This window comes from Herpailurus yagouaroundi, unplaced genomic scaffold (genome assembly GCF_014898765.1).
Source record: "Herpailurus yagouaroundi ecotype Mexico unplaced genomic scaffold, PumYag 308, whole genome shotgun sequence".
In the NCBI taxonomy this organism is placed as follows: domain Eukaryota; kingdom Metazoa; phylum Chordata; class Mammalia; order Carnivora; family Felidae; genus Herpailurus; species Herpailurus yagouaroundi.
Window position 1 is genome coordinate 6,656,611 of NW_024412525.1, and position 16,523 is coordinate 6,673,133.

General features: G+C 42.0%; 1 protein-coding gene across 8 annotated transcripts in view; it reads left to right on the forward strand.

The window, feature by feature from the left end:
- SRGAP2 (SLIT-ROBO Rho GTPase activating protein 2) overlaps nt 1–16,523 on the forward strand; it is a 235,005-nt gene that overhangs the window by 139,089 nt on the left and 79,393 nt on the right. For all 8 annotated transcript variants that reach the window (XM_040462034.1, XM_040462035.1, XM_040462037.1 and 5 more), the window contains exon 5: nt 15,510–15,572. In XM_040462034.1, the coding sequence (XP_040317968.1) occupies nt 15,510–15,572 (63 nt within the window). The remainder of the gene's footprint in view (nt 1–15,509; nt 15,573–16,523) is intronic.

The following is a 16,523-nucleotide window of genomic DNA, read 5'->3' on the forward strand; positions in this document are numbered from 1 at the left end:
GGGCTCTGTGCTGGCAGCTTGGAGCCTGGAGCCTGCTTCGGATTCTGTGTCTCCCTCTCTCTGCCCCTCTGCCTCTTGCGCTCTGTCTCTCTCTCTCAAAAAATAAATAAACATTAAAAAAATTTTTTTTAAAAAGATGAGAAGACAAAGTAGCATTGAATAGGAGTTTGTGCATTCAAATTCTAACTCTTGCATTTAATAGCTGTTCCTTTGGACAAATTGCTTAACCTCTTTAAGCCTGAGCATCCCTGAAATGCAGATAATAATAACACATTGAGTTATTACCAAGATTAAGTACGGTTATGCCTGTAAATGGCTAGTGCACAGTGAGCAGTAGGTAAAGGTAAGCTATAATGACTATTTTTATTAATTACTAGCTACACGATACAGTCCAGATCCTTCAGAAGCTTATGCTATAGTTGAAAGGGGGGAAAGATGTTTGCATAAATAGTTCTAATCAAGACAATGTGGATATGATAAGTGTACCATAAATAATAGATAGACAGTGTTCCACAGATAATAATTGCTACAGAATATAGTACAGGCAGTAGAGGAAGAGCTCATATCCAGCTCGGTTGTTCAAGGAAGACCTGTGAACCAATGCAAAAACCTTATTCCTGCATTTGTGATAGATGTCACTGGTCAATCATGGAATTCTTCTTTTTTTCAGCTTCAAAAACTTGAAAAGTATTTAAAATATGTATGTATAATAAGGCAAACAAACACACAAGTAACCACTCACACAAGCAGGTACGGAGATCCTTATCAGCACCTCTGGACTCCTTGCAATACTCCCTACAGTCACAACTCTGTTTCCTCCACTGTCCTAATTTTGTGATAATTACTTCCTTGCTTTTCTTAAATTACATCTTCTAGATATTCATCTCTAAACAGCGTGGTTTAATTTTGCAAGTCTCACCGCTTCTGTTTGCCAGGGTTTGCGAGCTCCGACCACGCTGATGCATCTAGCTCTGCCTTGTTTCTTTTCATTGCTTTAGGGCCCATTTATTAATTCACCATAGTTTACTTATCAGTGTGAATTTTGTTATCAGTGGGCATTTGGGTTGTTTTGAGTGTGGGACTAAAGCAAACTATGCCACTGTGAACATTCTCATCTGTGCGCACTGGCATACACATGGCCAGATTTCCAGGGAATATACCTAGTAGCGGAATTGTGGGGTGAAATCTCCTTTACTGTTTCCGAAACGATATTAGTCATTTGTACCCCCACCAACAATGTATGAGGAGTTCATTTTTCTACAGCCTTGCCAACATTTAATATGGTCAAATTTTTCATTTTAACTATAGTTTTATTTTTAACTGTTTTAATGTAAGCTATTATCATATTGGCTTTAATGGGCATTTTCAGATTACTAATGAGTGTGAGAGCCTTTACTTATTTTTACTGAGCATGTAGATATATTCTCTTGTGAAGTACCGATCCTGAATATTAGTTATCTTACTGATTATATGTGTTAAGCACATGTTCTCTTACACTGTGACTTGTCTATTTTTATAAATATTTTCTATTGGTTAGTAAAAGTTCTTAATTTTACTGTGGTTGAACCCATTTTCTTTTATGGTTAGTGCTTTTTCTATCATGTTGAAGAAAGCCTTTCCTACCCTAAGGTCTTGAAGATATTCCATTGTATCATCTTCTAAAAGCCATAGTTTTGTCTTTCATATCATGGTCCAAAGCCATCCCCATAAAACCAGTTTTTATATATAGTGTGATGTAGGGCACAGTTTAGTTAAAAATAATAGATAGGGGCGCCTGGGTAGTTCAGTCGGTTAAGCGTCTGACTCTTGATTTGGGATCAGGTTATGATCTCACTGTGAGTTCAAGCCCCTCATTGGGCTCTATGATGGCAGAGTGGAGCCTGCTTGGGATTCTTCTTTCTCTCTCTCTCTCTCTCTCTCTCTCTCTCTCTCTCTGCCCCTCCCCCCTCTCAAAATAAATAAACTTAAAAAAATAGATATGCAATTTCCACATCATCATTGATTGAAAATTTTATCCCTCCCCCCCTTCAACCACACACACTCATTTTTCAAAAATATATATATTGAAGATTTACCCCGTATCAGACAGCCCTAAATGCTTCCTATGCAGAAAGTAGAGAGGTGACATTTGAGCTGGGTTTTTAGTGAATGAAAATGATCATAATTAGAGATGGAAAAGGAGGCATTTGTGAGTGTGGGGAGAGCAGGGTGGAAGAACCTTCCACATGGAAGGAACTACTTCAAGACAAAAGAGAGCCCAGGAATGAGTGAGGCTTCTTCAGAAGGTGGTGAGTGTAACAGTTTGGCTAAATCAGAGTATTTATGAAGAGAGTAGCTGAAACAAAGCTGAAAAGAGCCCTGGATGCCCAACCAAGGAGTTTGAACTTCATTCTGAGAACATTTGGGAACCATGGAAGGTTGATTCATAGGCAAATGATGTAATAGAGCAGCTCTTCAGAAAGACTGGGCCTCTAATCCAGGGGCAGGGGAATAAGGGCCTGCCATGTGGTAGCAATGCTAGGAGTGTTGAAAAGGAGACAGTTGTCAGACGTATCATGAAGGAAAAGTCATCAACTTATGGCCACTTATTGGAGAGAAAATTAGAAGTTAGGGATTACTTCTTTCTGTTTTTATGCTGATTTCACAAGGGAAAGGCCAGTGTGGTGCTAAGGAATTTGGGATAGCTAGTGAAGCTGACATTTTCACATATGTCCCAGGAACTAGATGCCCAAACCTTCCTCAGACCCCCAATGGCCCATTATATGTGCTCATTTTTAGAACTTAGTGTGGGGTTTCTCCTTTTTGTGGACTCTGGGTTACCAGAGAATGCCTGAGATTTGAATCTGGATTCTCAACCACTACAACTAATTTCATAGATCCCCTTTATGTTAGGTAGATTCAGCCCCCTGCTGCCCTTTGATGGAGTGTGGTTTTTGAAAAGCCCCTAAGGAAGTAATGAGGAACCATATTGAAAACCTCAGGCTTGCTTCTCTTTTGTTTTACCAGAATATTTTGGTTACCGTGTCTTGGGAAATGAATAACTTTAAGACATAAATATGATAATCCTTCTCTTTTACCAATATCAATTCATTCTTTCAAACAAAATATATTTTAGTACTTATTAGGTATCCAACATTGCACTGGACCTGGGGAGGGTAACATTTAAACATAACATAATCTCTATCGTCAAAATTCAGACTTTGGGTTGAACTTCTAGAAATGGCAGCTTAGGTAATTCAGACCAACCTTCTGCTCCTTTGGAGCCATTTATCCCCAGGAGGCATCTGCTATTCTAGAAAAGATCACTGAGAGCTAAGAAGCCAAGCAGAGCTTTTAATAGCCTTGTAGGGCTAACAGGACAAAAACTGGAATGTAGGACCAAGGATGGGAGGTGGGGGGGTTGGGAGGCTGGTAGACTTCTTCAAGCTTTTAGACCCCACAGGGATGCAGTTTAGAAGTGAGGGTGAACCAGAAATAGACTTCAGGGGTCTCACAGGGACTGAAGCCTAGCTTCAAATTATCTTAATCTCTAATTGGATTAAGGTGATCTAGGATAGTAGTATCTAGAAGCAAATTTAAGTCCTCTCTAGAGGAAGATACTATCACCCTAAGCCCAATAGTTCTCACTCACCATTTTGTATATATACAGTGCTTATAAGAAAAATAACATACCCACAGGAGATCCTTGTAATGGTTATCAGACAAACTTTAAATTATTATGTTTAATACATTTATGAAATCAAATGACAAAAATTGGAAATTATAAAAAAGAAACAACTTAAAATGGATCAAAGATGTAAATGTAAGAACTTAAACTTTTAGAAGAAAACAGGTATAAATCTTTCATCTTGGATTAGGTAACATTGCTTAGATAAGACACCAAAGCAGAAAATAGGCATAAATCTTTGTGACCTTAAGGGGTTAGGTAACTGATCTTAGACATGACACCAAACACAAGCAATAAAAGAAAAAAATACATAAATTGAACTTCATCAAAATTATAAACTTCTGTGCCTCAAAAGATACTATCAAAAAATTAAAAAAGACTACCTGTATAATAAGAATCAAAATACTTTTAAACCATCTATCTGATAAGGATGTAGTATTCAGAATATATGAAAAACACTTACAACCCAACAACAGAAAGATCAACAACCCAATTTTGCAAAAGGCAAAGGGCTTGCATAGTCATTTCTCCGAAGAAGGTGTACAGATGGCCAACAAGCACATGAAAAGATGCTCAACACTGTTAGTCCTTAGGGAACTGCAAATCAAAACCACAATGAAATACCACTTCATACTCACTGGGATGGCTATAATTAAAGAAAAGTAAGAAAAGAACAAGTGTTGGCAAGAATATAGAGATATTGGAACCCTCAGATATTGCTGGGGGGATTGTAAAATGGTGCAGATGCTATGGAAAACAATTTGGCAGTTCCCCACAAATGTAAACAAGACTTACGCAAAAACTTAAGCATGGAGTTACCCTATGACCCAGCAATTCCATTTGCCTACATAGATACCTGAGAGAATTGAAAATAGGCCAACACAAAACCTTGTACGTGAATGTCCATAGTGGCATGATTTATAATAACCCCAAAATGAAAACAATCCAGACATTCATCAGATGATTAATGGGTTTAAAAAAGTGTGGCATATCCATACAATGGAATATTTCTCAGCCACAAAAAAGGAAGTAAGTACTGATACAACATGGATGGACCTTGAAAACAATATGCTACGTGAAAGAAGCCAGCCACATGTTCTATGTTTCCATTGATAGGAAATACCCAAAATGGGAAAAACCCATAGAGACAGAAGGTAGATTCATGGTTACCAGCAGCTGGGGGTGGGGGTGGAGGGGTGGGAGTGAGTACTAAACAGTTATGAGATTTCTTTGTAGGGTGACGAAAGGTTCTGGGATTAGATAGTGGTGATTATTGCACAACCTTATGGATCTACTAAAACCCACTGAACTGTACACTTTAAAATGGTGAATTGTAGTATGTGAATTTTATTTTTATTAAAAAAAGGAGGACTCAGACAGATTTTAGCACTGAAAAAAATAAAGTAACTAAAAGAAAGAGCTCAATGCATGGATTACACAGATTAGACAAAGCTGAATAAAGAAGTAGTGAACTGAAAGACATGTTGGAAAAAAATGTATCTACTGAAGTTTAGAGAGGTAAAAGGATGGAAAATGCAAAAAAGAGCATAGGAGGCCTGTGGGACATGGTGAGTGGGCCTAATATGCATACACGTGAAGTTCCAGAAGGAAGAGAACAAAGAGAATGGGTAGAAACAATATTTGAAGAGATAGTGACTGTGAATTGTCCCAAACTAGAGAAAGACTTCAAGTTGCGGGTTGAAGAAGCATTATGAGCCCCATGTAGGAGAATCACAAAGAAAATTAAAGTGGAGGCGCATCCTAGTAAAATTGCTGAGAACCATGACAGAGACCATCTAAATCTTTAACACAGCTCGAGAGGGGAGAAGGCACACTACCTCCGAGGGAGCAAAAGCAAGGTTGACAGGTGACTGCTCAGCAGAAATAGTGGAAGACAGGGGACAATGGAATGAAAAGCTGAAAGAACTGTCTTCCAAAAATGAAAGTGAACTAGACATTTTCAGGCAAGTAAAAACTTGGAGAATTTATCACCAGCAGCCCTGGACTAAAAGGAATACTCAACGGTATTTTTTTTTTTTAATGTTTATTTTTGAGAGAAAGAGAGACAGAGCATGAGCAGGGGAGGGGCAGAGAGAGAGGGAGACACAGAATCCAAAGCAGGCTCCGGGCTCTGAGCTGTCAGCACAGAGCCTGATGCGGGCCTTGAACCCATGAACTGTGAGATCATGACCTGAGCTGAAGTCCAGTGTTATTCTTTATGCAGGTGCCCCTAAATGTTATTCTTTATGCAGAAAGAAAATGATCCCAGATAGAAGCCTTGAGATGCAGGAAAAGAAATATTGTACATCTAAATGAATATTGACTGTTAAAAAAAATAATAATTTCAGGTGAGGTGATAAGCAGATATAAAATTAGTGTAAATGGCAGCAATAGAATCTATCTGTAGGTGCGGGTGGGGAAATAGGTTTAATAATATTGTGCAAAAAGCAGTAACAGTATTGATTTATATTAGACTTTGACAAGTCACGGGTATGTATATTGTAATTTAGGGTTACCACTATAGAAATAGCACTGCTACCAATCTAAGAGAAGATTCAGTTAGTAAGAAATGGCCCCAAAGAAGGTAAGAACGATTCTGGTAAAGGCAAAACTGTTGGGATCTAGAGCAACAGCAATGGCTTCCAGGGGTTAGGGATGCAGGGACTTTGACTATGAAGGGACAGCATGAGAGATTGTTTTTGATGGATGACGGACCTGTTCAGTGTTTTAATTGTGGTGGGTTTCTCAAAACACATAGAATATACCAAAAGGGTGACTTCCACTGAATTTTTAAAAATGGAAAAGAAAAAGAAGATAAAAAATAAGGGAAGGAGGCTCTGGAGATACGTGGAACAAATGGCATATAGCCAGTTGGTGGATTTAAATGCATCAGTTAATTGTAAGGGTAAATTGACTCGTGTAAAATTAAAAGATCGTCAAAGAGATTTTAAGCAAAACTGAATTATATGTTGCTTATAAGAGAAGACACATGCCTTAAGTATAAGGTTATAGAAAAATTTAAAGCAGAATGATGGGAAAAGAGAGCCCTACTAAAATCAGACCAAGTGGATTTTAATTCAGAAAGTATTATTAGAGATAATGGTGACATTTTCACCAGAAAACGGTATATACTTAATAACATAATCTTAAAATATATAAGTCAAAAATGAACAGAATAAAAAGAAGGAACAGATAAATCATCAATCCCAGTGGGAGATTTAGTTCACCTGTCTTGATGAATAATTAACCAATTAGACCAAAATAAATTAAGTAAAGATACAGAGATTTGAAAAAACAGCTAGCAAACTTTGCCTGAGTGACCTATATGAGCACTGTGCCTAACTGCAGACAGATACACATGCTTCTCAAGTGTACCTGGAACATTTTATAAAGTCTGAGTCAAAGAGGAAAAATCGAAGCACTTAGGCGAAAAATCAGAGCTGGAGATTGGAAGTTGCCAATTTCAAACTCTGGACATTTTCCTTCTCACAATTCAGTGATTTTTCATCAGGAATGAGGTACTGGTGACAGGGAAGGTGCCCTCCTCCAAGTGTATAGGGTTTTTTTTTTCACTGTCTGCGGAACATGCCTGATGGGAGTGGCAACGTGGACTGAGTGCTGACAGAGACAAGAGTTTGCACACCACCTCAGTGTCCGAAGAAAGTTGGCCAGTCCAGGTCTGCACCCAGCCCCAAGGAAATGCATTCCAACGCTGTGCCAATAGGGAGCTCTACTTAGTCTCCTAGAGTTGATTTAACGCAACCCTCGGGTCCAGCTCTGGCACCTGCAGTGTCGAGAAAATGGTCTCTCCCTTAAATGAACCCCCTGGAGGTTCTTCTCTCTCAACAGTGGGATTCTATGGCATCTCCAAAGTACTAAAACTACACAGATCCTTCAACGAATTGACTTTGCCTCTGGGTTCCCCTTTCTTAAAGCATTTAATCAGCGATTTTCCCAGTGCCCCAGGCATTTCCTGTACGGGTGCTGCTGACTCTTTTACTTCCTACCAGGCCGCCCTCCTCTCGGTGTTCACGCTGCCAACTTTCAAATGAGCTCTATTAACTCCTGTTCTTCCAACCTTTTCCCGGCCATCTGGGAGCCACACAGGCATTCTTCCCATCCCCCAGCTCCTGGAATTCCTTATTGTGGGAGGGCATATGCTTGCAAGCACCTTATCATTCTGGCTCCCCCCACCACCACCCCCCACCACTGCTTCTTGCCCAGTTCCAAGCCATTGATTGTTTTTTCTCCCGCGTTCATTTTACAGTTGCTGAGAGATTTGTGCTCTCATGTTGCCTGTTTGCCTTTGTGTCTTTTGTCCCCTGTGTCCTGGCCTACCCAGGGCACCACAGTTACCTAGACACCATTTCTATGACTTTAGTGTCCTGCCTGGGAGATCTTCAATATGACCTCAAGAAATGCTTTGGCACTAGAGATCAGAGCCTGAAGACAATTATTACACTTCTGCTAAAATCATTATCCAGAAGAGTTAAAGATGGAAATTTGCCAAGAAAAGGATCACAGTGGTGATTTAAGAAATGAAGCCTCAGACTTAGTTGTCTCTTTCCTTTTAAAGGATGTTGCCTTCAGCTTATTTTCTTAGTACTATAATCGGTCATTGTAAGAGATAGAAACAGCCATAGGGGAACATTCAAGTTGTTACAGGACTGTGTTTTAGTCTGTGCCATCTGAGATCTTGGGAGAGCAGAGGACCTCCAGCCTCTTCCTGGCCCCCAGCCCCATCCCATGACTCTGCCCCAGTCCAGTGGGAGTCAGTCTTATCTGAATTAGGTGTTTCCATGGCAAGAGGTTCTGGTTACTTGCAACAGAGCAGAGCGAGCATCCGTGGAAGGTAGGAACTGAATCCACAGAGTTCACTGTCATGCCAAGGAATGGATTTTCTCCCAGGGCCACTAGCATTACTGTGGTTATTAAGTCTGACTAGTCAGACATTGCAGAACTTCTGGAAAAACCTTAAGGAAATGGCTTTCAGAAACAAGTGCCCTGGAGGAGAAAGCCCCTGGATTTCATTGAACCAGAACTTGGTAATGGGCAGTCTTTGACTTTGCTGACCCAGGCAGTAGGGGGCTCCTACCTCCCGACATTTAATTTATGACCCCAATTGAACGAAGTCCCAGTTGCACAGTTGAGAAGGATTTTTTCTGTTTAATCTTCCTGAAGGGATAAAAAGTAATTCTATCCTCCTTATTTTCCTTCTATACCACATCTCTACCCCCCCCCCCCCAATTTCCTCCTTTTGGCTCAACACCTCTTTGTTCCCTTCTCAGGAAAACTGCATATTTCTCAGAGTCATTGTTACTTTGGTTCTTACTGGCACCACGGAGAATAGATTGCGCAGCAGCAGGCATAAGGAAAAGCAAAGATTCTTCTTCCCTGTATGTTGATAGAGCTCTTCCATCTGAGAGATTTAGCTGCATCCCTGCCTGGGGATTAGCTTCCGGGACGTTCCCAGTTCCACACATCATGATCATTAATGTGTTCCGAGGACACATAAGGAGCACAGGGCGGTAGAAAGACCGCTCAAAGTCTGTGTTAAGAGGACTGGATTCTAATATAAGAAGAGCTCACATTTCTTGAGCATCCTAAGTGCTAGGTTCTGTTCGAAGGACTTTACCTGGATTATCTCATTATTACCCTGTTTTGCAGATGTGGAAACTAAGGCATGGGGCAGTTGTAGTTTACCCAAGGTCATGCGATCACGTAGTGGAAGGATTCAAATCCCGCCCCACCCAGAGCCTGCATGTTTCTTCACCCTCTTCCAGTATCGCATGTGGTCCTAGACAGGATACCAAACAGCTGTGTGATCCTGGAAAAGTCATTTCACCTTTTTTGCGCTCAACTGTGAGGGAGCATATGTGGGCAACTTCTGATGTTTCCGCTTTTAATAATCTGCATGAAGAGAAGGCAACTATATATTTTTTTCTTGTTGTTATGTGAAAGCACAGCGTTTAAGCTAAAACTTGATCTAATTGATTCAACGGCTTGTTACTTCATGTCTCCTATACAGAAAGCAGTGGGCCAGGCACCACGGGAGACAGAGAGGTGCTTCAAAAATTGTAATCTAGTTTTTGTTGTTGTTTAGTCTAAGTAATCCAGATAATTAAACAAGAATCTAATTGAGAAACCAGTTTTGTTAGAAGGCGAATTCGGAGACAGGTATTGAGTCTCAGACTATCAGGTTTCGGACATTTTCTTCTAAGTTATGACTCTCGTCACTGGGAGCGCTTAACCAGACCCGTTCACTTCGAAGTGAAGGAGCCACTGGTGAGATTGGTTTTTACAGGTGCTGACAAGCTCAAGAGATTCTTTGAAAGTGGAATGTGCCCACTTTGGGAGTCACTTATAATGAAGCAATGTCATTATAACCTGAAATACCTATTATCACTTAGAAAGGCAAATTCAAAGAAAAGGGATATGCTGTATAATAGCTAGATTTTTTTTTTTTTTTTTTTTTTTTTTTTGAAGTCGGATTTCTGTTCTGGCACACTAGATTCATCACTAGCTTGCTCTGGGGTTAGGTTGAAGTGTGGAAACCTCTTTGCTGAGATAGAAAAAAAATACTGGTCTTGAATAGAAAACTGGCTTAAGAAATTCCATTTCTAATAATGCCTTTGAGACTGCAAGAATTGTGTTCTGATAGTTATGGTAATCTGACATCAGATTAATGTCCATCTTTCTCAGTGGATTGTAAATTTTAAACTGTTTTGTATTCCCAGTCAAACCACAAGTGCTTGACACATAATAGGCCTTCTATAAATATTTTGCCAACAGACTCTTTATTGCTCACTCCTTGAAATCCAGCATTTTCCCCTCACCAAGATCTAGGGATTGAACTTGCTTCCCGACATCCGATCAGCCACCTTGAGAGGGCGAGTCATTTAGTGCTTGTCTTGGTTGGTGGGCTCCAGTCCCTGACCCACTATTTTCTTTATTAATTCTACAATTACAGTGTACCCAGTCATTTTAAACCTGTGTATAATGATTCATTAATGAGTTGTAAACTGCACTTAGTGAGTTATGACTAACATAAAAAAAAAAAAACAGGAGAGAAGAGAAAAGAGTAGGCATGAGCAGAGTGCACTGCGCATAATAAGTACTTTTATTGTAGACACACTATGATGTACTGGATTGCAACTTTAAAAATGTACATTTTGAAATCCCGGTCTACCCTGTCTTTAGAAGGCAAAAGCACTTTAAGTGTCCCTCTTATGCCAGCTCCCAGCCTACCTCTCTGTAAAAGTTCTGCAATTCAATATATTTTGTATTTTATACTACCTTGGGCTCCCCAGAGTATTAAGTCGTAACTGGAGCACAGCCTTCCTGGAGCCCTCGCGTGGTATCTTAATGAGTGCATGCCGAGTACAAAGAGTCCCTCTGCATATACACAAGTGTTGCGGCCGGGGGGAGAAATCTAGAAATCATTTCCGAGCTCTCACCTCTGGGATCACCACCCTCCCTCGCCCACAACTTCACACGGCACCACTTGTTTAGATGGGCTGAGGCGGGAAGGGGAAAGGCCGGCCAGTGTCCACCGTCCCCTGCCACTGGACCCACTACCCAACACCCACTCCTTTTACCCCTGTCTTCCCCACCAATAGCATTTCAGGCGAAGCTCCAGCCCATGAAACTTGGCCTCTTTGAAGTGCCGAACGAGTGCCCCTGAAACTGTCGCTGTGCATCTGGTGGCGCTCCTCCTGCTGCCAGAGCTTTGTATAGGGTTCATGTCCCTTTCCTCTGAAACCTGTAAAACTGAATGTAAATTCAGTTTTAAACTGGATCTTTTAACGGTTGGCCTCAGAAATGTCTTTGGGGGTGGGGGTGCCAGCACTGGTGAAGGGAGATACGTGCCCTTGAAAATTGGATTCTTTTCTGGAAAACTGCTGACATGGGCTGATCGGCAGAGAGCTAAATGACCCTACTGTTTCTACCTGCTGACAGGCTAAGCCTTGGGATGGGGCCGAAATTAGCTCTCACCACATGGCAGAGGCATGCCTTCCTCTTTTTTTCTTCCATACAAACGGGGTGATTTTGTGCCTGTCAAATAATACGGCTTTGTGGTGTAGATGTAGTGTAGATGGAATAGGCCACGAACAATGGCCCGCCCACCCCACTATTCTGCTAAGCAAAACAGCTACAGACAAGGTAAGAGGTAATCTCCCGGGATGAGGACCAGTTTGAAAGCCCTTTCATACTGTGTGTTCTTTGGGAAATGCTAATAGACAAAGCCATCCAAGCTCAGGAGATGTATCCATCCAAAGAAGAGTGACCAGCCTTGGCGTCAGGCAGCCCAAGACCGAGTAGCCTCTTTCTTGTTCCTTTGCATTTCTGCCGCTGTCCCCTTTCTTTGAGTGAGGTGGCTTTGGAAGATTCCAGTCTGGGGGAGATGCGGCTGTGCGTTTCGTTTGTGTCATCCGGTGCTGTTCTCTGTTGGAAAAGGAGGATTCCCTGCCCGCTTTGTAAATGCACAGCTGGCAGGAGCTGTAGCAATCTCACTGCCTTCCGGATCAGCTCCACCCCAGCAGCAGGCAGAGTGGGGGCCCCGGGAAACACGCTCTGGCTGGCGCAGTTGTGGTGAGTTTCAAAATAAAAGATCCCCGCCTAAGACACCATTGCACTTCCTATCCCATGGAACCCGCATTGTTAACTGTGCCACATCTCTATTCTAAATTTAGGCATCTTATTTTTTTTCCAGGCAAAGATTACTATGCAAACATTTAAGAGAAAAACTTTGCCCAAAGTAATTTTTCCCCTCGACTTTATTTGGTTTCCTGCAATGTTTAGATGACTCATTCTCTTCCAAGAAATTTTAAAGAAAAGAGATGCAGGCTGTGTGATAGGGCACAAAGACTGCTCTGTAAAGTCTCTTTTTCTTCCCTGCCTAGAAACCCGTTGCATGTTTTTAGGAGGGAACGGAAGAGCCCTGCAGACTTCATTCTCATCAGGTTTTGTTGTTCCCAGGATTAAATGTCCCTTTTGTCTTTGGGTGGGGCCCCCTTGTAGCTTCCCAGCTACAACCCTTCCACAGTGGCCGGCCAGCACGGAAGCCCTTCCTGGCACGCTGGGGCCACGCTGTCCCCACGCTGTCCCCAGAGGCACACAGTGAAGGTTTCCGAAACAGAGAATGGGTGGCCTTTGAGCATCCGAGAGAGGAGAGGGAAGCACTGGCTAGTTCCTGACTCTCTACTTGTGTCAGAATTGTTCCTGATTGCCAGGGGCTCTCTTGGACACTTTGACTGGGCTAGCTTCACGTGTGTTCCCAGCCCAGCCCTCAGCCACAGGGAGCCGTAAGTCAGAATCCGCTTCGGCAGCCTGTTCAAATAAACAGGGATAATAGTTGAGTCGGTCCTTTTCCAACTAATCGGTACACGAAAGGAAACATCTGCCTGGGCTTAATTGCTTTTTTATTGGTTATGCTTTTTTCCCCTCCTCCCTTCCCCTCCCCCCCTCCTCCTGCGGCTAAGTTATTTAAGTCATGGGTGAGCAACAGGGTAGAGGAATGGGAGCTTTCTCCAGGAATCTCTACCATTTAAACACAAGGAGGCAGTAAGGGAGGATGGGTGGCTGACAAGGGAGTTGGCTTGGAGGCCAGAGGGCAGGGTGTTTGGAAGTGATACTCATGGTCACTTCCTGGCCTTGTTGCTGACTCTGGGGCTGGTTGGTGAGTCATTTTGCCTCACTTCACCTCCTTGGATCTCTGCTGGCTGGTATGTGAGATTCTAGATGAAAGGCATTTCCTTTTGTGGCTTCTTCCAGTGGTTGAGGGCATTGAATGAGAGACATTTGGGAATGGCAAATTTAAGACTGGCAAGATACGCTCGAAGCCATCCATTTTGTAGAGCGTCTCAGTCCCGAAGGGGAACTCGCTCACCATCTCCTACTGGGCGGAATGAAGCCAACCAACCATACCCTGAAGTGGGCAATGGTTGAATCTAACGTGGGTTCAAGAAGCCAGGCAAAAGATCGTGAAGAATCATAGAATGGCAGAGGTTAGGAAGGGCCTTAGGATGTGTTAGCCTTTCATTTTACAGAAAGGAAAAGAGAGGCCCAGAGAGAGATTAATCGTGTTGTTCGAAGTTATCTTCTTGATGGTGGAGGAGCCAGGAATAGGAGAATCTTGTGATTGCTCGTTCAGGGCTCCTTCCGCCCATTTCCACACAGCCAGGTGTAATGAGTCCGGTGTAGCCACAACAAAGGTCACACATGTTATATTCCATAATTAATTCCTTCGTAGAAAATGGCAAAGCATTAAAGAGAAATGAAAATGGCTCATTACGATCAAAAGGACTACCAATCACAACAGGACATCATGTCAGCCTCTCAAGAGGAAAAAAGTGAAGCAACATGCACATGTGCTTCTGGTGCATCAATGAGTAGTCTTCGACTCAGCAATGTTACTTCTAGGAGAAAATAATGAAAGGTGTGTGCAAAGCTTATGCACAAAGTAACTGAATACAGTGTGTTTTATCATAAAAATTTATAAGCAAAGTAAATGTCCAAGAATAGGAGCTACGTCAATATAATCTTTTATAATTTTCTGGAAGAATAACATGTAGGGAACTATTTATAACATTTATTTAAGTGAATAAGTTAAGTTCCAGTGTGTATAATGCAACCCCCATTTCATGAAAATCATACCAAAAAGATTTGAAAAATAAAGTCTAGAGGGGTGATTTCTTAGTGGTAGGAATTAAGTTACTTTTTCTTTTTTGATGTTTTCTACAGTTTTCTTTTGTGTGTGTGTATTTTTGTTTTTCCAGTGTTCTTATTAATTACAATACATATACTCCTTTTGTAATCAGGAAAAAATGGTTTTATAATCATACATCTTGAAAAAGCAAGATCATAGAGGACTATGTTTCTGACATGCAAGAACTCTTCCTTTCTTTGCCCGGGAGCTGAGCGGTGCCATGGGTAGGATTCTTCCTTTTGTTAGAAGGTCACTGTTGGTATCTGATTTGTAGGAAAGAAATAGAGCTGGCAGAAGATAAAATGAGGGCTTCCCCTCATGACGCAGTGATGCCAATCAGTGTTTTAGCCCCTGCTCCCTTGGGCTCGGCAAAAAAAACCCAAAAACAAAACCAAAAAAAACCACTCAGTATAGAAGGCGTGGCTCTTTTTTCCTTCCTGCTTCTTCATTCTTCTTTATTTCTGCTATTCCATCTGGGTGGTGAGATGCCAGCCCTCAATGGCAGCAGCAAAGAACCCAAGAGCCACTGCCACTTAGGATTGGCCAGTTGGAGACCCCTTAACATCCATTATCAGGATTGAGGAGCATTAGCTAATCTGCACACCAGAGTCATTATTGGGGTACTACTGCCCTGGGGGGTTGGGGTAGAAGTAAATCAAATAAGACAAATAACCCCTTCCTGCTTGGAGGTCTTTAGTCAGGTACTTTGAAGTCCTTGAATGTTTATATGCTTCTTTCTCTGTCATCCTATTTCATATCTGACTTGCATCCAGGAAGTCTTGATTCTCAGGAAGGCTCAACTGCAAGTCTCAGAGAAACAATAGTTGCTAGTTAGGAGGTGGCTTTTAGGCCTGCTCTTTGGAGACCAATCGAAAAATCAAAGCCTCTACCCACTTGGCCTCCACATGATTGCCTTAGCTAGGCTATAGAAGGGGCGCATTTCATTTTATTAAAACTCTTTGAGTAATCTGACCGTAATTGGGTCTGATCGGAGTGGTTATCTGATTTGCTGGATTAAATAATGGGCCTTAATTGAGTCTGTGTTAGTTATAGAGCCAGTGTTGCTCTTGCCTTTGTCGCCCCCTCCTCCCTCCTTCTATTTCCCTATTAACCTTCATTTCTTTTTCCTTCCAGAGTAAAGAAGTCGGCCAGCAACTCCAAGATGATTTGATGAAGGTCCTGAATGAGCTCTACTCGGTAAATCATATGGGTGCCTGGCTCTTTAACAAGCGGAGGGAAGCAGCATTTGGCAGCTTGTGGCCATAGTCACATCAGCAACAGAACTGAGCTGAGGTTGAGGGCAGTGCATGGTCCCCATTGGGGGTGACTCCACCCATTTCTTTCTTCACACTCTTACTTTCAAATCTGAGTGAGCCAAAACAACACTCTCAGAATAAGATCCCTCCTTGGCTGCACGAACTAACTCTGCCTTCATGGGGGCATCATCGCCAGAGACCAGCCAAGGCCTCTCATCAGTACAACTGACTCCCATTAGCAGCAAACCAGGGACCCCAAACCTAATGGCAAAGAACATAGTGTGCATTGTACCATTAATATGTGTCTGTTGGAAAGGACTTGATGTGCACGGTTTTGCATCAGTTCTTGCATTGATCTATGGGTTTGAGACAAGAGCGGGTGCTCTAGAGGGAAGCACAGAGGCTTAAATGCCCCCAGTCTAAGGGGCCGATTCAGGCAGAGAGAGCTTTGCACCGACTCCCTGGGGTTTTATAAAGGCCAAACCTCAGTGAAGAGGCAGTCTTCAGGTTTGGAGAAGAAAATACAATCTGTTTTGAAATGACTGGCACTTTAGGCACATGATGCCTGTGGCTGATGCGTTTCTTCAGGCACTGGAAGGTGGTGGTGGTGGTGGTTTTCTCCCTAGCCATGTTTAGTTAAATATAATTAGAACACATATGCACACCAAGGAAATTCCTGTTGCCGTACAAGGAATATTTTGATTATACAGCTAAAGCCTTTCAGGACCCCCTTCTTCAGCTGGCCTGTGCCCGGCCTTTGCTGTCAGTCTCTGGGGTTGCCCCCCCATCCTGTTGTGAAGGTGAAATTGATTTCCTGTGTTTACTTGCTTATTCACTGCATTTTCTTTTCTTTTCTTTTCTTTTCTTTTCTTTTCTTTTCTTTTCTTTTCTT